This window comes from Ursus arctos, unplaced genomic scaffold (assembly GCF_023065955.2).
Source record: "Ursus arctos isolate Adak ecotype North America unplaced genomic scaffold, UrsArc2.0 scaffold_6, whole genome shotgun sequence".
NCBI lineage: Eukaryota > Metazoa > Chordata > Mammalia > Carnivora > Ursidae > Ursus > Ursus arctos.
Genome location: NW_026623078.1, coordinates 21,063,591 through 21,085,439, shown reverse-complemented (window position 1 = coordinate 21,085,439; position 21,849 = coordinate 21,063,591). Strand labels below are relative to the sequence as shown.

At 40.4% G+C, this 21,849-nt stretch overlaps 1 protein-coding gene across 1 annotated transcript in view; it reads right to left on the bottom strand.

Moving 5' to 3' along the window:
• NKAIN3 (sodium/potassium transporting ATPase interacting 3) overlaps nucleotides 1-21,849 on the bottom strand; it is a 592,671-nt gene that overhangs the window by 18,763 nt on the left and 552,059 nt on the right. The window contains exon 5 of the mRNA XM_048212582.2: nucleotides 19,131-19,191. Within this exon, the coding sequence (XP_048068539.2) occupies nucleotides 19,131-19,191 (61 nt within the window). The remainder of the gene's footprint in view (nucleotides 1-19,130; nucleotides 19,192-21,849) is intronic.

The following is a 21,849-nucleotide window of genomic DNA, read 5'->3' as shown; positions in this document are numbered from 1 at the left end:
ACTCCTCCCTACTTGTCTTTCCTTCTCCCCTGATTTATTTTCTCTTTTGTGCTTATCACTATTTGCCATGCTATATTCTATATTTTGCTTAAAAAAATCTTATTTGTTGTCTGACTCCCTTGCTACAACTTAAGCTTTATGAGATAAGAATTTTTGTCTGATCTTGTCTGATTTTGTTCACTGCTATATACTCAGGGCCTAACATGGTGCCTGGTACAAGGCAGGCAGAAGCAAGGAATTAAAATAATTGAATGACTTCGCTGTAACCAAAGTCCTTCCATTCTCATATTTTTCCTGTGTGCAAGGTTTCCATAAATACAACACTAGCACCACATACTGAAATGATGTGAGGTAGGCTATCTCATCCTAGCGATAACTGATATTCTCCATGAATACATGGACCAGCTGAAAAACAAACCCCACTCCATTTCATTAAGAGGTACTCTTCCACTAAATGTTTCATTTTGTGTTCAAGTTTTTCTTTGGATGGGGATAATTGCAATTATTGGCTATCAACATGACTGAGCAAGTGGAAACGTATTACACGTATTGATGAATACTTTCATGTTTGCTTAATCATGTTGGTAGGCAATAACTGTAAGTATCACCCCATCCGAAGACAAACTTTAACACTTAAAATATGGTCCCAGGAAAAAATTAAATTTTTATTTATAGGAATAAATCTAAAACATCTACAAGTCCTTTATACTGAATACAACAAAACATATTGAAGGAAATTAAAGGTGTCTTAAACAAATGGAAGAATAGAAAACATTCATGGATTGTGAAACTCCATGCTATAAAGATATAATTTGATCTGTGGCTCAGTTAATCGATGGATTCAAAGCAATCCCGAAAAAACTCTCAGCAGTTTAATCAAAATGCTTATCCTAAAATGTACATGAAAAGGCAGACTCAACTCAAGACGAGTTAAGACAATCTGAAATGAGAACAAGCCATGAAATTTCCTAATTTAGGACTTGAGACTGATAACGGGGCTATACAAATTAAGAAATTGTATTCATCAAAAAATAACATCTATTGAAAATAGAATTTCAATCTATAAACAATTCTTCATTGCAAAGATGTACAATAGGATAAGAAAATTTTAGGGATAAACACATTAAGACAGAATTCTATGGGTCAAGTGGAATGGAGGTACAAGTTCCAAAAGGAACTGGAACAATTTAAAATTTCAACTTAATTAAAGTTTGTTTACATACTTTTTATTTAATTTTTGAAAATTTTTTGAAAATTTTTTTCAGAGAGAGGAAGGGGCAGAGGGAGAGGGAGAGAGAGAATCTTAAGCGGGCTTCATGCCCAGTGTGGAGCCTGATGTGGGGCTTGATCTCACCACCCTGAGATCATGACCTGGGTCAAAATTCAGAGTCAGATGCTTAATCGACTGAGCCACCCACGCACCCCAGCTACTTTTTAAAGGGATGATTATGATATTAAATTGCTGTGCCATTTAGATTCCATAGGATACATTCAAAAGAGTAATGCCTCCGTTTTATTATTAAATATTGTGATTTGTAACGTGTCAATTTATCTAAGATGGAATTTCCTGAATTCCCCTCTTTCTATGGTTCTGAGCTGGGGTTGGCTACAAGAGACCTTTGTGTGAGATATGGAAGACATAAGGGAAGCCACAGTTATTGTGCTCCGGAAGTTGATCTAGGGCCCCAGGCTCTACTGTGGGTTATACACAGACTGCTGACAGCCAAGAGGGAGACCTGGTGAACAGTCGAGACTACAGTGGGATTGCTGCACAATTGAGTGGATGCTCAGCCCTGCCTCTCACGGCTGGCCCCACCATATCAACCTTCACCTCAGAATCTGGGCTGGAAGAAGAGCCCTCCCTGAGCTCCTCTCTGAGGTGGCTGAGAAATTACTGAAATGGCTGCATTTTCTTGGATGTGCCTACCACGAGGAAGAAATGCGAAGTCTGGTTTTGTGAAAATCAGAAAGTCACATTTTTGTCACATCGTTTGGGGGGGAGAGCATAGGGAAGAAGTTTGTTTTCACGGTGTTGTAGTATTTGAATTGGATCTTGAGATTCCGTTATTCTAATGATAAGTTTTGCATATTTAGTGTTCTGTGCTGAATAAAAAAAGACAATTGATTTGGAGCAAGATCATTGGATGCATTACATTATATATGACTCCTTGTCTCCACTTAAATTTTAATAGGCTAGCCCATTATTTTTCTCCACCGTGTGCAAGTAATTTATATTCCCACTCAATATTTAAACATGAATGCTCTGGTTTTAGTCTAGTGAGTGGCCAATGTCTCTTTCTTTACCTATTTATGAGGAATTTGCTTGTTGCCCTTGTTGGAAAGAAAAGCATAATTGCATGTTGGAAAGCATATGGACTCTGGTACTTGAAATATCTAGGTCAGATATTAGTTTCACTTCTTACAGGTTAGGTGAGTTGGGAAAAACCTCAGTGAAGTCTTCTATAAGATAAGAACAGCGACTGCCTCACCGTGTGGTTGCCCTAGATGAGACAGTGGCCGTGGAAAGCTGCACTCAGAAAGCATGCAGCACGCGACACGCAGTTACTGATGCTATTTTCACATTTATCTTATTCTGATGAGACATTCTCATCAAAGTATTGCTTTCTGAAATTCCAGAAGCTTCGTTTAGCTTAGGATAACAATGATTTGTGAGAATTCCAGCATTCTCTTCCCCTTATTCTCCAGAAGAGTGTCTGTCCTTGAGGAACGCACCTTGAATTTGTGTCTAGTTTGATTTTCTCCTATTTGGAAAGAGTGGCCAGTTTAAGGAGGGCAAAGCGGTTAGTCGTTTTCTTTGAACTTTTTTTTTTTTTTTTTTTTTTTAATTCTGGAAAGGTACTCTTCCCTGCATAAAGACCTGGTGCAAGAAAGGAAATAGCGCTCATTGGAAGTGGAAGAGGTGGAGTTAAGCATCATCTGGGAGCATAGCTCTCCCCCTCTCCCCAAGTTCGCTGCTGAGTAGTCCCCGAGGGTGGATCCGGGGCACTGGGCCCGCCCAGCGCACACGTGACCATCTCCATCCCCATTGGTTTAGCTTTCCACGGGCGTTGCTTTTATTCTCTCCTCCCTTCCCCCACCGGCCCTGCACCGCAGTAGCACAAAACCTGACGGGAGCCTTCTCTTTTTTTGAGTATTTCAAGTCACTGCGCGGGATTCTTTGTAGATAATATACCCCCTTGGTGCAAAGTGCACAAAGCGACTTTTTCATAATGTGTTCAGCGTTACTCCTTTAGATGCAGTGATATGCTTATTCTAGTCATTCTGTAAGGATCCCATGGCCCGTCTTTAGTATTTCGTCTTTGATTCTTCTGCGGGGGATATTAGTTGCGGTGTCCCTACAGGGTGCTCTGATAATAATCATCTATTACCGCGTTTTCTCGCCTCGCTCTTAGTTGCAAGAGCGGTGCCATCTTTGTAAAATGCCTGGGAGGCGTCCACTTCCGCCAGCCTACCCTCTCAACACAGGCACACGTGTTTTAGTTTTGTTTTTCTCATATTTTGAAAGAAAGCAGATAGGTTTTTTTTTCTTTCCCTTTCTTCCTTTCGGCTTCATCTTTAATAACACATTTTCTATTCTCTTTTAAAGTGACTCAGCTCTTTCAAAGCCATAAAAATCGCGCTTTGTTTTGCTAGGGTAGATCCACTCTTAACCCTTCAGTTAATCTTAGTTGGATGGAATGGCTGCTCACTGTTCTCCACTATTGTTTGGCTTTCCTGAAGGCCTTTTCCAAGTTTTGTAATTTTTTGATCACTGTTCAGAATCACTGGAGACTGAAGGCCTCCATGTCACTACTGCTGGGCTCCTTCGGAGCAACGTTTTACTCCAGGGAAAACAAGATAAAAAAGAAAATCCTGAAACACCTCCCCTTTTCATTTGTATTTGGCTGCCTTTCTAGCTTCTGTTGCTCTCCTGGGTCTAGATCTCGGGAATCAGATGTTCCCATAATCAGTGCTGACAGTTGCTTCCCACTTTGAGATAATTTCTAAATAATGGAATAATGAATTTCTAAAATCACTGTGGGGTCAATAAAGTAGCATGGAATGGCTGAGAGGAAAACTAATGCTCAAAAAGGTAAGGGCTAAAAACAGTTCTAAGAATTTGTCTAAACAGTTATAACTTTTTCCCTATGTAATTAATTTTTTCTTAGTTATCCAGTTTTTTTCCCCAATATATTTTTTTAAAGTTTCTTTTTTAAACGATTTAATTTTTATTTATTCGACAGAGATAGAGACAGCCAGCGAGAGAGGGAACACAAGCAGGGGGAGTGGGAGAGGAAGAAGCAGGCTCCCAGTGGAGGAGCCTGACGTGGGGCTCGATCCCAGAACGCCGGGATCATGCCCTGAGCCGAAGGCAGACGCTTAAGGACTGTGCTACCCAGGCGCCCCTCCCCAATATATTTTTATCATTTGCATTTAAATCTAGCCAATCAAGTCACTAAAACCTGTTGACTTTGAAGCCTCTCTGTAATTCCTTTTTATTGTCTTCTCCTACAATTCTGGACATTTCCCCTTGAATATTATTATTTTTTAATGGCCTCTATTATTACTTTTGGTTCTCCTTGTCCTAGGACAATATCTATCCAAAAAAATGCCATTTCTTCTGAGAACGTTTTTTATAAATCCTTTCCTCTTTCTTTGAATTACTGTTCAAAGGAAATTGAATCTGATCATATTCTTCTCAAGATTAAACCCATTTATTGATTCCATATCATCTAGCAGACCATCCCACCGGGTGGGACCTGGGTAGGTACAGATATGACAAGATGTCAATTCCCTAATTCCCTGGTGTGTGTGTGTGTGTGTGTGTGTGTGTGTGTGTGTGTGTGTGTATAGCTTGGGCCCGTCATTTCTTGCTGGGAGAAAAGTGATTTATTTACCACAGAGTGCCCAATAAATGTTAGCTTTCTCTATGAGTGCTGAAATCTGAAATAGTTTCGGAATTGCTGATGTAAGACAGAATTCCAAGTCCCTCAAAGCTGACCCCACCATTCACTTGGTAAACTGAACATACCCAATTAATCATCACTTCTTGCATAATTCAGGTTTTCCCTAGGTCTTCTCTAATATTCTATGGTTTTCCCAAGCTTTTTTGATATATTTCCCCCTGTATTTAAGATGTATTTTCTTTGTTTCCTCTCTGGTGATATAATATTCTTCATTCAAGACCGTGTTCACATGGTCTGAGTAGCCATGCTTGGTGCTCTGAGACACAATTAGCTTCTGATTACTTTTTCTGTGCATGTGATTTACTTTAAAGAGATCATTATCTGCACTTGACTGTTCTGTAATTATTTACATGTTTGGCTCACTTATTAGAACATAAAAATCTCTTAGGAAAGGGACCAAGTCTTGTTTCATCTATGTATCCTTGTGGTTTAACACACAGAAGTCTTTCAATAACTGTTTCTTGAGTGGATGAATCAATAAAGAATTAGCTATTTAACCTTGACTAAGCTTTAAAATTAAACAATAATGTGCTGAGTCTGGACTATAAATATTTTTGGATCTTGACAGGTCAGTGACCTTGGAACAAGAAGAGATATGAGAGAATTGAAGAATCCGATTAAAGATACTTAAAAGTCTACAAGAATTAGTAACCCACCTAGAATACAGAGTGAGCACAGAATTCTATCAGGTGTTATGGTTGGAAGAAGTACGTAGAAATCGGTACATGGGGAAGTACATGGATGTCTGTCGAGTCACACAGAAAGATATTAAAATGTCTTAAAGAATTAGCATGTATAAAACCAACCAAAAAGAGACTCTTAATAGGAGCAAAGTCTTCTGTATACCGAAATCTAATGTCATCTGAGTCCTGGTGTTGCGGGCTGCTATACTAATCACATTTGAAGGGTATAGAATGAGAACTCCTCTTGTTCTAGCAACTAGTAGAAAAGAGCCCCATAAATCCGTTAGTGGAATTTAGGTCCTGCTTGCCAGCTGAAAATCCCTCAGCAAGCAGTTAGCAAACTCAAATTGTTTGAGATGCGTATTTATTGGAGAAATGCATTTCTAACACTAGGAATTGACTACACAGAGAGAATGGAAGCCAATTCCACAGTTTTAAAACTCTTTTATAAAGTACAGTTTAGGATTTTGTAATCCTTGGGATAATCTGTGTCTACTTGGTATGTACAGTCTTTGTGATTCTTAACAGAATCAGACAGATTATGTTAGGTCTGGGGGATTCACCGTGTAAAACCAATTCAAATTTTGAATTGGGTAATTAATTTTACACTTGTGATTTTAGGTTGAAAGACATGGGAAAACTTTGTTAAATTTGTGTAGTAATTTAAAAAATTGGAGGTTCAATATATGTATAGGCTTATTTTATTACATTTATTAGATCTGTTGGACTAGCTTAAAAACTAGTGAGTGTTTTGTTTATCAGGGTGAATATTTGAAGGGCTTCAAAAGAATGAGAATTATAATGAATTCATGAATTCAGGTTAAATGTTTAAAGGGCTTTAGTTTAAATTGTAAATGGAACAGATTATTTAAAGGAATTTAGAATACTGAATTTAAGTAGATCAAATAGCAATTGAAAGTCCAATGGAAGATTATCTAACCTTACATACAAATGAAATTCTGATACATGCTACAATATGGATAAACCTTGAAAATATTATGGTAAATGAAATAAGTCAGACACAAAAAAGACAAATACTCTAAGATTCCATCTATATGAATTACCTAGAATAGGTAAATACACAGAGACAGAAAGTAAATAGGTAAACACAGAGAGACAGAATAGAGGTTACCAGAGGCTGGGGGGAGAGGGAGATGAGGAGTCATTACTAATGGGGACAGAGCTCCTCTTCAAATGATGAAAAAGTTCTGGAAATGCATATTGGGGATGCTTGCACAACATTGTGAATGTATTTATTGCCACTTAATTGTACACATAAATATGTGTCAAATGGTTAATTTTATATTATGTATATTTTACCACTATGGAAAGAAATAAAAATAATCCCCCCAAAGTCATTGTTAAAATGTACTAGATTTATAAATGGAATAGTGAAAGTTCTATGTAGCATTTAGAGCTTAAGAAAAACCAGGTTTTAAAAATGTCACTTTAAATATTTTATTTATTTATTTGTCGGAGAGAGAGAGGGAGAGAAACAGAACACAAGCAGGGGTCGTGACAAGCTGAGGGAGAAGCAGATTCCCCTTTGAGCAAGGAGACTGGTGCGGGACTCGATCCCAGGACCTTGGGATCACGACCTGAGTCGAAGGCAGCTGCTTAACCGACTGAGCCACCCAGGCGTCCCAAAAATGTAGCCACTTTAATAAATTGCAGAGTGATTTTAACCCTGAACTGATATAGATAGAATTTCCTGTACAGAAAATCTCCCCTCACGGACATCAGATAATGCACAGTGACGAAGTCCTAAAGAAACTTTGGCCTTCACCTGTTTTCTTACATCTTTGTTGTCTCAGAAGGAAAACTCAATCAGTGTGACATCTTGGCTTTAACTTTAGGACTAGTAACTAAAAGTCTTTATTTTCCTTAAATAAGAAAAAAAAACCAGCCTTAATTTACTTTTTCAAATAAACATGTTGGTGAATAAATAGAAAATGGGGCAAATATAGAACAAAGGAAAAGAAAACAAAACTGAAGTCCAAGCTGTGTGTTGTTTTTTTCTCCTAACATGTAAAAAATGGTATGCTTTTGGTCATTTTCACCATAGCCTTTCTGCTCAACACAGGGTTTAAAACCAAGTCCCTGATACAATCTGCCTTCTAATTCACTAGTCTTTTCAGAGTCAGCCAGCCAGGGGAGTCCAGATTTCCTTTTGACCTTTGAGAGCATCCAGTTTGCAACTAGTACTGCGGTCAAAGCAGTACTTTAATTGGAAGCCTCTTCCCGGAAGTGACTCCGTCTGCACCTGCTACTCCTTCTGCCCGGAATGCACAGCTTCCGTTTTATCCTCTAGGTCTCAGCTTCGGTGTCGTCTCCTCCACAGGACTCTTCCAGGCACACGGGAGGCACTGGCGTTTTGTGGAATACCTGAAATGTTCTACTCCTCTCTTTGGTGGTAGAACTCCTGCCTGTTTCTACTTCGGGGTTTCCACCCTTGGGAACCCTGACCATACCCTTTTGGCTGCTTCTCAGTGCCTCGTGCCTCAAAGGCACTCATCACCCTCTTCTCAGTTTGCATGGCCAACTCTCCTTCTCCAAGCAATGACTGACCCAGGTCCCTTCAACACTGTAGCTGCACCATTTTAAACACGTGGCTTCCCGAGCATCTGTGTTTGTCTGTATCTAACAGGTAGAAACGGGAAAAGCATGAAGAACCACACGTAAAAGTTGTTCAGGGGCCAGGCCTAGAAGTGGGCATATCCCTTCTGTTCACCTTTCACGATCTAGAATTCAATTTCATGGGACACCTGACTGCAGGAAAGTGGAGATGCAGTCAGTCCAGCTATGGGCTAGAACAAACCAGTGGGTCTAGTGAGTAGTTGGCCAGTCTCTGGCACAAGCTTGTACACAGCTGTGACGGCGTTTGTGAAGGTGGTATTCAATGTGTAAGGGCTGGGGAACGTGACAAGCCTTGCAGTTGGTTGAACTCTATACGGCAAAGAAAGAGGTTCTCTGGCGACACTATTAACTCTAATGTAGAGTTTCTGTTCTTACTATCAAAGAGAGAGCAAGAACAAGAGCACAGGAGAGAGAGACAGAGAGGGAGAGAGATAGACAGCGAGAGAGAGAATGCTCCCGTTTCCTTCTGTGAGAAAAAAAGGTGGACAGAACTTATAGTCTGGTTAGGTATAATTTATAATTGATTTACTTTGCACCTCATACAACTCAGAAGAAGAAACAAGTTCTCTTACTGCTCTCCTGCTTTATTTTCACACGGGCATTCAAGTTATAGGAATGCTCCCAAATACCTCACTTAGTTTCCAGTCCCAAATACTGCTCCCAGAAGGAACACTAAATTCCTTTTGTCTTAGTCAATAAAGTACTTAGTAAAAGCACATGAAGATGAGCGCTGCTTACGCGCCCGTTATTGTTCGTTACTGGGATGACATTTCTTTAAAGGAATTATAAAATCAGACTTCCATTAAATATTTGGTCCAAGAATGTAGCTCTTGAGAATTGATGCGCCATTTTGTTATCTAAAAGGGATAAACATCTGTTTTATTGTTTGGTCTTACTTTAAAATGCTTCTTTTTATCGTCTGATCTTACTTAAAATGCTTCAGTGTAACAGTGGGAGTAGAAGCTATTACTGGGGATGGCAAGTTAACATTTTAAGGACTCAGTGATAAGTCATCCCTCCAAAACTAGCCAGGGTAAGTACTCACTCAAAATGTGTTGCCTGCGTCTGCATCAGAAATCTGCTTCATTTGCATAAGAACATTAGAAGTAATTTTTTTTTGAAGATTTTATTTATTTATTTGACAGAGAGAGAGACAGCCAGCGAGAGAGGGAACACAAGCAGGGGGAGTGAGAGAGGAAGAAGCAGGCTCATAGCGGAGGAGCCTGATGTGGGGCTTGATCCCATAACACCGGGATCACGCCCTGAGCCGAAGGCAGACGCTTAACCGCTGTGCCACCCAGGCGCCCCTAGAAGTAATTTTTAATTGCTAAGATCAGTGCTGTTCAAGAGATGGAATTGCCGGGGCGCCTGGGTGGCTCAGTGGTTAAGCGTCTGCCTTCGGCTCAGGGCGTGATCCCGGCGTTATGAGATCGAGCCCCACGTCAGGCTCTTCCGCTAGGAGCCTGCTTCTTCCTCTCCCACTCCCCCTGTTGTGTTCCCTCTCTCGCTGGCTGTCCCTCTCTCTGTCGAATGAATAAATAAAATCTTAAAAAAAAAAAAAAAGAGAGATGGAATTGCCTGGCAAAACTCAAGAGGTGGGAGAACCAGAAGAGAAAATTTTCAAGGAGGGAGCAGTCAACAGTGACCAAAGCCATCAATTATAATGAAGCTTGATTAGATCTAAGTGAATTTGACAATTAAGAGGTCATTGCCGGTCTCTGAGTGAGTGTTTTCAGTAATAATGTAGGACAGGAGGCCTGACAACAGCAGCCTGACAGTGAATAGGTGAGAAAGTGAACACTGTAAGTCTGGACTACTTTGTAGAAAAGTCTGAACGTGGAGGGGAGAAGCACGAGAGATGGGAAAGCTAGCTACGGGGGCGGAGCAGGGTAATTTCTCTCTGTGTGTTTTTTTAAATTTTGTGACTTTATTCATAAGCTAAGGAAAAAGATCCAGCAAGAGGAAGAAACGGAGCAGGGAGAGGTGAGAAAAAGAGAGAGTCATAGAAGGGGGTGGTGGGGTGGGGGAGCAGAATGAGAGAGTGAGAGGGTGAGAGAGAGAAGGAATAATTAATGGAACGAGGTGTCGGACTATGTGGGAGGGAATGAAGCTCTTTCTCTGTCAGGAAGAAAATAATCATGGGTAAATATAGACAGTCCTGAATGGGAGAGAGACTCCAGGAATTTCTAGGGACTCCTGTCTGCTTAGCTTTCATTTTCTTTGTGACAGAGCCTTAGCGGTAGAGTGTTTGTGTTGAGTGTTGGGCAGAGGAGGACAAGGGTGCTGGGAATCATGTCACCTCTCTGGGCTTCATGTCCTCATCCCTGAAGTGAGGGTAGGGAGCTGGAAGAGCGCGGTTTTAAGGGAACTGGAGAAGGTGCTGACTCGGAATGAGCGACAGGTGGCATTGTGAAGATGCCTCAGGGCCAGTGGATGCGGCCTTGTCGCTCTCTGTAGTGTCAGGGCGGTTTAGGAATAGAGGCAGAGAAAGGAGGGATCCTGTACTCCCTGAGACGCGCTGGGGGTGAGGATATTGAATTTAAAATTAATATGGAGACAGGAAGCCCTGTCAGAACGCTGTCGGTTGCTCATCTCCCTGGGCTCCTAAATTTTCCCACTAATAATCCAGAATAAAACCATTGCACAGGATCCGCCTACAATTCTTACAGCCCATTTTTTTTCCTCCTCATTGTGCCCTTAGGGGGCCGGGAGGGTATGGATTTTTTTTTTTTTTTTTTTTTTTTTTACTTCTGACTCTGCTCGTTCATCATCACATCTGGTTCCCAAATCCCTCATCTTCCATTCTGTTCCATCTGGATGGCAGATCCCGCATTCTTCTTTCTCGACTTCAGGGCATGTCACACACAGTGGGCTGCTGGGTGACAGTGAGAACCTGGGAGCTCCAACCTGTCTGAAACAGGCCTGTAGAGAGATGTGATTGTGCCTTCCCGAGGGCGGCAGGTGTTTGTGTAGAGGGCTTGCTTTAAGGGGTAAGGCTGACGCTTCCCACACCATGGACTATTAATCTGATGCAGAGAGATCAGGACGTTTTCAAGAGCTGCTGGTATTTACCATTTGTAAATGAATGTAAAAAATGTGATGCATTTGATTGCATCCTGAGATAATCACCCAGCTTGGACCTCTTCCATAGAGCTGCACTGTTAGAGCCCCGAGTGCCTTTGGGATCCCCTCCGAGGTGATTCGAGTGGTTGATGTGAACAGAGCTAGATATTGGCAGAGTGAGAACCGCCTTCGTTTAATTTCTAACATCCCGTTTCAAGTGGAAACATGGCACATTAAAACCTGCTCTGGGGTAGTAGGTGTTCTTTGCTTGCTGGTATCAGCTTTCCGACAAGTAGCCAATGAAAATTTCCAGGAAATGTAAGTGCACAAGCCATTTATACCTTATTGTGAATTAATGAGATTTTTTTCTATCGTGAGTGGAATGGGTAATTTAAATTCTCGTAAGATGTGAGGAAAGAGATATGAGAGATAACATAAAGACATGGGGCTATGTACAACAAATACATGCATGACAAATACACCCTGGTTTCCTATGACGTTCCAGGTTTTGAACCAGGGTCCTGGGATCCTAGGGTAAGTAAGCCATGACCCCCAGCTACAAGTGGGGAATGTGGTTAATGAAGACATAGCTTGAGCACAGATTCAGAGATGGGCTTAGGGTCCACTGAGGCATGGGGAAGAACGTGTCCTTGGGAAGAATTTTAAAAAACATGTGTTTGGGGGCGCCTGGGTGGCTCAGTCGTTAAGCATCTGCCTTCGGCTCAGGGCATGATCCCAGCATTCTGGGATCGAGCCCCACATCGGGCTCCTCTGCTGGGAGCCTGCTTCTTCCTCTCCCACTGCCCCTGCTTGTGTTCCCTCTCTAGCTGGCGGTCTCTCTCTGTCAAAGAAATAAATAAAATCTTTTAAAAAAACCAAAAAACAAAAAACAAAAAAAAAACATGTGTTTGGGGGCCGCCTGGGTGATGCAGTCGGTTGAGCATCCGACTTTTGGTTTTTGGCTTAGGTCATGATCTCAGGGTTGTGAGATTGAGCCCCATATCGGGCTCTGAGCTGAATGCGCAGTCTGCTTGAATTTCTCTCTTCCTCTCCCTCTGCCCTTCCCCCTTACACACATACTCTCTTTCTCTAAAATAAATGAATAAATCTTTAAAAACAAACAAACATGTGGGGGCTGTTAGCTACTTGAAGGGAGGTGACAATGTCTCAGGTGAGGGAAGCATGAAGGAGTTCGCCCAAGTCTCTAGCTTATGTCAGGATTGGTCATTCATACACATGGAGACAGAGATTAGAGAAGGAAATCCTTTCTCCCTCATCTCTGCCAATGGAAATCCCAAACATTGAGTCCATTTGTTCATACTTATTCATTCAACACTCATTCATGATCTTTTGTATAGAATGGCCATCATGTCAGGAAATGGGCTGGACCTGGGGATATCATGATGGAAAAATTCCAGTTATGTTAAATGTTTCCAAGGAAGAGGTACAGTATGCAATGCAGGCGTCTAACAATCTACCACGGGCGCCCTCATCTAGCCTGGGGAGAGTGAGAGAAAAATGGCCACACTTCGGAACGGATAGTTAAGCTGAGATGTGCAGGATGCATGTGGGTTAGTGAGTCAACAGAGGGAGGAGCCCTCTCTGAAAGACTTTGGTGGATTTAGGAAAACAGATGTGGCTGGAGATGAGGAGATTAGAAAAGACGGCTGTGGATAGCCCCCTGTTAGGCTGAATTATAAGAGTCCTGGTTTAGTGAAATAGGCCACAGTCTCGGCTCTACTTCATGGTGAGTTTAGTACTGACTTTGGAGCTGGTTGCCCCTGTGGAGAGTTCCTACTTGATTTACTGGTTTGGGTATTTGGACATTTATGATATTCTTCTTGAGGGATACTGTCTTTCTTTTTTTTTAGCTTTATTGAGGTATAATTGGCTAATAAAATTGTGATATATTTAAAGTTTAATACATGGTGATTTGATATATGCATACACTGGGAAAGGATTTTCCTTGTTGAGTTAATTAATGCATCCATTATGGAGAGGAACTGTGTTGATAACCTACCCAGGGCCTGGAATTCTGTCTCTGATCCACAGCACTGCAGCTAGGATCCAAGTTTGTGCTGCCCGACCTTTCCATGTGTGGTGCTGGCTGAAGTCACCACCCTGTTGGGTCCAACTTTTTGATAGTGAGTCTGTTCCCTTGGCCAGATTTAGTCGTTGAATTCATTCTGTGAGTGCAGCTACCTTCCAAGTCCCTATTGCCTCTGTGATACTGTGTCCAGGAATTGACAAACTCAAGCTCTTGCTCTGACGTGGTAGAGCGGAGGCTTAATCCATTTCCCTGTATCTTGACCTTCAAAATTACTAAAAATCATCCAATTTTGTTAAAGAGATGCAGGCCGCCATTTGCCAGACATAAATATTTGTAAATTCATCAGGCATCTCACTCGATTCTAAACGTAAGGCAGTATCATTTCATCAAATCTGAGAATCCTGGGGTTTTGAAATCCATTTTCAAAAATGAGTTGCTAGGCCAAAAGAATTAAGCAATATAAATTCAGCCATCATTTCTTTATGGGATGCTATGTGCAAGGCACTTTTTAGGCTCTAGGATTAAATCAGGGGACAAAATAATGATCTTGACCTCACAGATCATTTATTCTAGTAGGAAGATTAGCTAGTAATTCTGTAGCTATTTGATAAAGTCTTCTCATCAAATTAGGGGAGATGCTTCAGGCTCTAAATCTAAACTGAGGTGAGGTTAGTTAGATGCAACCCACCGAATAGCTACCCAAGAAATTTATCCTCCCTGAGAATCAGTAGGTTCTTCATGGCTTATTGGATAGATGCTCTGACTCCTTTGAGATGTTGGCTATGGCTAAAGGATCATACCTGCATTTCTGTTTCTGACTCAGCAAATTCTCCTGTTCCTCTACTTCAAATGTCTATGTATTGCAAGGCTCACAAGACAATGGATAGTTTTCTATTCTGAGGATCATCCATCCTCTGCTGCTTTCTCTCCTTCCTCTGGTGCCTGACCTTGGGCTCACTCTCCTTCTCTAAGGCTTCTGCAAACATTACAGAGCCAGGAAGGGATACTGGGAAGTTAACATCCAAACTACCCAAGTGCCCTCCCATTAGCTTCTTTAGTAAATTCTTAGGAGGAGAGAGGGGTTGTGAAAATAAGTAAAGGAAACCTCAGTTAAAAGGGAACCAGGCTCCATGCTCAGCAGGGAGTCTGCTTGAGACTCTATCTCTCCCTCTCCCTTTGCCCCTCCCCCCTTTCTAAAATAAACAAATCTTAAAAAATAAAAAAATTGGGGTGCCTGGGTGGTGCAGTTGGTTAAGTCTCTGACTCTTGGTGTTGGCCCAGGTCCCGATCTCAGGGTCGTGAGATCAAATCCACTGGCTCCATGCTCAGTGCAGCGTCTGCTTGAGACTTTCTCCCCCTCTGATGCCGCCCCACCCACCCCTCTCTCAAAATCAATAAATCAATACATTTTTAAAATGGAACAGGGAAGCGCTGAAGGGGGAACTCTCACACAAGTACCAGGCTGTGTAATCAGCAGGAAGAAGAAGGTAAGAATTATCTTGACAAAGGATGACATTTTTCACATAGGACTTTCATCTTTCACTTTTAAGAAAAAGAAGGAAACCCCTCCCTGCCCCAGCAAAGCACTAACCACCGCTTATAGCTAATGAGAAACGCCACAACTTTGTACTCTTTTTTGTTGTTCTCCAGTGAACTTTTGTTTAAAAAATTTCCTCCTACAGGGGCGCCTGGGTGGCTCAGTCATTAAGCGTCTGCCTTTGGCTAAGGTCATGATCCCAGCGTTGTGGGATCAAGCCCCGCATTGGGCTCCCTGCTCAGTGGGAAGACTGCTTCTCCCTCTCCCACTCCCCCTGCTTGTGTTCTCTCTCTCGTTGTGTCTCTCTCTGTCAAATAAATAAATAAAATCTTAAAAAAAAATAAATTTAATTTAATTAAAAAAAATTTCCTCCTACAACATAATAACAGCCGACTTTCTCTTTCTCTCTTTGGACTTGCCTGTGGTTCCCCATAGTTCACTTGTCCCAAATTGCAATTCCGCCACTATTGCTGAAAAAACGAATTTTGCTGATAACTAACTATTTTATTTTTAAGGTAGAAGGGGTTATTTATTTCCAATTCACATCATTGCTACGGTAATATCACCTTATACTCTTAAAAGGAGTTTATGGGCAGACAGCAAATACTGAAAGAAGCCTCAAGGACAGTAGAGTATGGAATGTTTTTCCAAGAGTCATGCTTCCTTCCAATGAAAAGTTGCCCAAAAGTATACTAGCAAGGGTCAAATGGTTGCATAAAGAGTCATTTTGAGCTTTTCAACATAAATTATTGAACCTGCATCTGGGGGAGATTCATTTCCTTTACAAAAACTAACTCTCAGGTTGTCAATATACTTTTCTCTGACTATTCAACGTGTGCAACCCAGACTGGTCTTCGTGAGACCAAACAGATGTCCCAGGTGCAAGTTGCAAACTACTATCAGAAGCAGTCATGCTAGCAATAGATCCTCACAAGAAGCCTGGTAATATTTATATAAGTTAATACTATTTTTCAGCATCTTTTGCCTTGCCTACACACTTCCCCGAATTAAAAACATTCTTACTCGTAAGTGTGACAAGATCGTAACAAGCCTACAAGTTCATTTTCAGCAGCAGATGATCCGCAAACAAGATGCCGACAGGTTGTTACGATTACAGATTCCAAATATCGGGGTCTCACAAAAGTGTTCGTAGAGATTGATAGATATTAAAAAAAGAAATAAAAATGAAACGAGAGATATAAATAGGCTTCTTCATTGGAAAGAGTGATGGGAAGTTCTGACCCCATCAAACTGTATTCTTCCCTGTGTGAGCTTTTTATTTCATTGTCTTTGACCTGCAATCAGAGTCTTTCTAAGAGATATAGTTAGCAGAAGAGGCCAAGAGGTAACTAAGAAGATGCGTGGCTGGAAATAAATGTTTCCTCAAGCATTTATTACCCTTCAGAAGTGTCCATCAGCTGAAACGTTAGTCCCATAGAACCACTTAGGCAGTGCAGAGGAGAGGGCGGGTAGCTGTTATTAATTTTTAAGGCTGGCAGACAGCTTTCAGTCCAAGAACAAGGCTTAACTTTGCATTCTGAATAATGCAGAGATTTTCATTAGTTAGAATAGGAATTGAAATGATAAATGATACATTGTCTGCCAAAATACTGTGACATTACATTATATATTTGCAGTTACCTTTCAGAATCAGCTTCCCAGAAGTATACTTAGACAAATTGGAAAGCTACCAGCATTGCTTTCTTACTGTAGGTTTACATTTTGAAAAAAAACAATCAAAAGACACCTCTTTTTGATTGCGGTCGGTAATGTCGTATCCAAGGGCAGTGCATTATTGCACCTGAAAGCTAGGTGTTGGCACAAATTGTACTAGTCTATGAGATCATTGCAGTTGGTTTCCAGACTTTTTTTTTGCTCACATCTGCCTTCTGAAGACCCTGGGACAATTTAATTACAACTGCACTTTTGATTTCTACTTCTTTCAATAAAAAATGTAAAATTACACTCTCTTGAGAACTATCAGACTAAAAGGTTTGTGATTGCTTTTCCCTGTGGTCTTTCTTCCAGTAGACCATCATGTCAAGTCAGTCTAGGGCATACTTATTTTGTTTTGAGCACTCACCCAAGACTTTTTCTGGCTCTGTTTTGTTTGAATTGATGGTAACACAACTGCTATATCCAGATGTCTCTCGGTAACTTAATGTATGGCCCTCATAACAAACACTAGAATTAAACCATTAATAGCATAGGCTTCTAGCAGCTGCTTGAATGTCGGTTTGATGGGCATTCAGATAGCTGATTCAGAGATTTCTATAGAGAAACTTAAGCTAATTAAAGACACCGAGTTCAATGGAACTACGATATCTGCCAGTAGCAATACAATCCATATCCACCAACATTATTACTTTAAAAGAAGACTGATAGAAGGTCAAAATCATTTATGCAATGTAGATGAGCCCTTTTTTTTGCATGTCAGTTTGTATTTCCAAGTTTTGCTTAAAATTACAAGCCTCAAGGAAAAGTCCTTTATATATTTATTCTAATAGAGAAAACACTATTGATTAATCTGCCTTTTCTCAAACAGTAAGGTAGGCTGGAGCCTGAACACCATCTGAGAGCCTCCAAGTTCAGCGAGGAGGACAGGAAACAGGCGCTTTTGGTACCTACTCAAACGTACTTTATAAGGGATTCAGCTGGGATTTATCACGCAGTGTATTATTTTTTTGGAAGTATTTATTCTAATAATTCCTTTAGGTCATGTTTTCGGAACTCACAGCGTGTCTCAGCTGTGAGTTGGAAGCATGCTGCTGATTTTATGTGCATTAACTTTGTCAGACTGGGGAGCTACTAATGGAACTCCTGAAAATACACATTCTGACGTTAACCGCATAGTGGGAAGTGCTGTCATTACAACAACACTTTTGAAATGTCAGAAACTTTCTGGTTCATCTAGTATTAAAAAAAAAAATACCCCAAAGTCAGCGTAAAAGATAGGATGCACTATGTTCACACATTTTCACTACCTGAGAGTTTGATCTCAGGGTCCCGTATTTCTTCCAGTTGGTTAAATAAATCTTCATTGTCAACTGGATTCCAGGTCATATATTGTGACTGCATCTATTTGGTGGGAAGCATGCATCAGACTCTTTTGGAGTTGTGTTCTAGAAAGAAGTTATCTTGGGGCGCCTGGGTGGCACAGCGGTTAAGTGTCTGCCTTCGGGTCAGAGCGTGATCCTGGCGTTATGAGATCGAGCCCCACATCAGGCTCCTCTGCTATGAGCCTGCTTCTTCCTCTCCCACTCCCCCTGCTTGTGTTCCCTCTCTCTCTGGCTGTCTCTATCTCTGTTAAATAAATAAATAAAATCTTAAAAAAAAAAAAAAAAAGAAAGAAGTTATCCTGGCTAGCTGGACACTCATCCTCATTTTTTTAAAGGGTCAACTTTATAACCCAGACAGTAACGGAAATGATATAACTGAACCTTTGAGATGGGTGGGTGTGATTTGTTTATGTAATAATGATTTATTTAAAAAAATAAATTAAAATTTTCTTTAGTGTCACATGAGCTCCTAACAGTTGCTCCAAGACATGCCGTATCCATCAGCAGGCTTTTGGCATATGTCGTTAAATCTCTGCCCACGTAACTTCAGGTCATTTCTGTCTTTTATTTCTTTGGCGGTATTCTGCTGAAACATGACTACTTAGCTTTTTAGCATCCCGTTAGTTATTTTACAGCATTTCTTTTTTTAAATTTTTTTCTTTTTACATCTCACCTTGAAGGTTGTCATTTTTAGTTTTGTGGAGCGTTCTATGTAATTCACATTGATACAGTTCTTGCTATGATGTGCTGTATTGATGTTATTGCTATTAGTCAGATTTTAAAATTCTGCAGTAGCATACTTAAGGTTGATCATGGATAAAACAATCCCGATTTTCTATTCAGCATTATGTTTAGATCTCCGAAGAAAAGTTACTAAGAACATGGCATGACAGCAATCTGTAGACCTCCACGACTCTGGGCCTCCAAACACACTACTGGGACTGAGAGTTTCAAGTCCTAGGGCCGTCTTCTTTGTGTGCAGTTCTGTTCGCAAACGTTTGATTGGAACTTCACCACGCTGCATTCAGGCTTTTTAAATTCCAACTATGAAAGCTTTCCTAGTCCTGTAATGACTAGCTTTGGAAGCTATCCCTCACCCAAAATAAACCCACAGGTAGCTATAATAGTACTTACAGGTGTCCTCTTCTTCCATAAAAATACTGATCACGTAACAGGCATACACAAAACCAACCAACTGCAAAAGAGAAAAAAAAAAAAAACTTTAAGAATCGATGTCAAATGTCCAAAATGGAAGAGCCTATCTGATCCAATAAATAAAGATAAAGAATACATAGTAATGATGTCTATGAATCTAAATAGGAAAAAAAATCATGTGTTTAAATGCTAGCTGTGATTTTAAAGAGCTTTTCCATTTCTACTTAGCTGCAATAACTTTCTAAAACAGTACACAGGAATAGGAAACAGTCTCTAGATATTTGACTTAGATTTTGACTTGGGGTTTATAGTTCTCGTACTTTAAAATCACTGCAGATTATTCAGAATATATATTTTTAAGTTTGGATGATTTAGAGAGCAATTTGTAGCAGCATTCATTATTACTACAAGTATTTTAATATTTAATAGCCATAAAAGGAATCAAAATATGTGAATTGTAAATTAAATACCAATCATCTACCTAATTATTTGAAATGCTCAGAGAATATAAATCCTATTTAAATACTAAGTTGTTTTATTAATTATATCATAAGAAAACGCATTACCTTTGAGGTCATTAATCATATAACGATGCTGAAGAGATAATTTATACTTTGGATACTAGTGGTTGAATACATGCAGGTGCCAGAGTGTAGGCTTTCTAGCTTTTCATATTGTTTTCTGTACTTATTACACTGAGAAGGTAATTCTTATTTTATGGAGCTAGAGACACCGCAATTCTTTGAGGACAAAATTGTCAATGCATCTCGTCTAGTCTAAAATTACTCTGAGTACTTTGATGAAAAATAGATACCTAGATAGTGGTTATACAGTCGTGTTCTGACTTTCTCTTTGTTGTTAAAGTCTATCCCCTCCTCCCTGTTACAAAGTAATGTTTGGAAAGGAAACTTTTTCGATAGTCCCAGTGTCAAAGACTGGAGTTGCCAATGAACAATCGCTCTAGTGTTTGTGACTAGCCTGCAGACTAAGAACCTGAATTTGGACTTGACCTCCAGACTGCTTAAACTGGGCAGGTTGAGGTGTTAGCTCTTCTTCACTTGCTGACACAGATTTCCTCTCACTCTTTCAGGAAAATGCAGAGGGACTGGTGAGCTAAGAGGGCTAGAACATAGATGTTCGAACCAAGGAAGAGATGACCAAAGAGCATCTGTTGCTGCTTGATGGTCCCTTCATCAACTAGACTGTTGGAATGTTGCTTCTCCAGCTTGCTCAGCGCCTCATAGGAGTTGTGGTTCAGTTTGCTCATTTCCCTGTAGAAAATGTCCCTCCACTTGGAAATGTTTTGGAAGATGGCCACAGCCAATAAGACTATTATACAGAATAGGCAGCACCTTTAGTGGTTCCTGGTGCAGATCTTTAAACACAATCTGGGCTTTGATGAACTAACTCTTTCTCAGCCTTGGCCATACTGCCTTCATCTTTCTTCTCGACATTCTGCATCACCTCCAGGTCGTGCAGGGCACTATCACTGTCTATGAGTTTCCAACCCACTTGGTGGTTCATTCCTTCATCTTGCTGAATGGGGCTACATAGTTTTCCATGGTCCTCAAAGCCTGGTCAGCTCATTTCTCTTCATAATCTTCCCAAAGGAGGTCATTATTCCCTACAGTGGTCATCGGACTCTCATGCCAGTCCCACTCATGCTGTAGATCTCCTGCGGGCTTTCTGACATTCCCTTTGAGGTTTCGTGAATCACTTGACTGCACTAAGGGTGTTCTTCACATCCTTATGTAACTTGTGGCCTTCTGCTAGATTACTGGTTTATTATAAAAGGACATAACTCAGGAATAGCCAGGTGGAAGTGACACATGGGGCAAGGTGTGGGGGAAAAGTGCAGAGCTTTCACGCCCTTTCGAGTGCTCCACTTTCCACAAATCCCTAAGTGCTCACCAGTCTGGAAGGTTTTATAAAGACAAAAGAGAGCAAGCTCACCTGAATAATTTTTTCAGAAATGTATTCTTTTTTGCACAAGTTTTATTATCTTATATTTCTTCCTTGTAGTTTTAGGACTACAGATTATGCTAAAAACATTGGGTTAACTGTGTTTTCTGGAAAGATTTATTGTCCATGTACTGAAGAGAACTGGCCAATATATTTACTTCTTTTCCAAATGAGTCTTTTGACTGAGGAAAGTAAGATCAGGGTCTTAATTATAGTTACAGCTCACTATCTTTCCCCATTCAGTGAAATTTTTGTTACTGAGAAATGGGAGACACCCAGTTTTAAAGAACAGATAAATGTATAGCAACAGAAAATTTGTCAAATTCAATTATTCACTAATGGAGCTTAATAATATCTTGATAGATGACACAAAAGGAATTTTGGCTATGTAATTGAAATATACGGTACCATTAGCTGGAAACAGTAAGATAAATACATGCCATACTAGAAATATTAGCTCATTCTCAAGGCCCTCAAACAGAAATTGCCAGCCTTAATCTCAGTAATATAACAAATGAATTAATTAACACATATCCTTTTACTTTTGCTTTATTGATGGGCACACTAATAAAATATTTATTCCAAAAATTACTTTTGCTATCGTGATTAACCAAACTGCTGCTTAATTAATAATGTTATTCCCATGAGAACCTGTCTAGACATCATGTTAATCACCAATTTGTTGATGGCTGAGTGTTGTGGAGTTCTTGGTTTCCCAGAATATGAGTTGAAATAG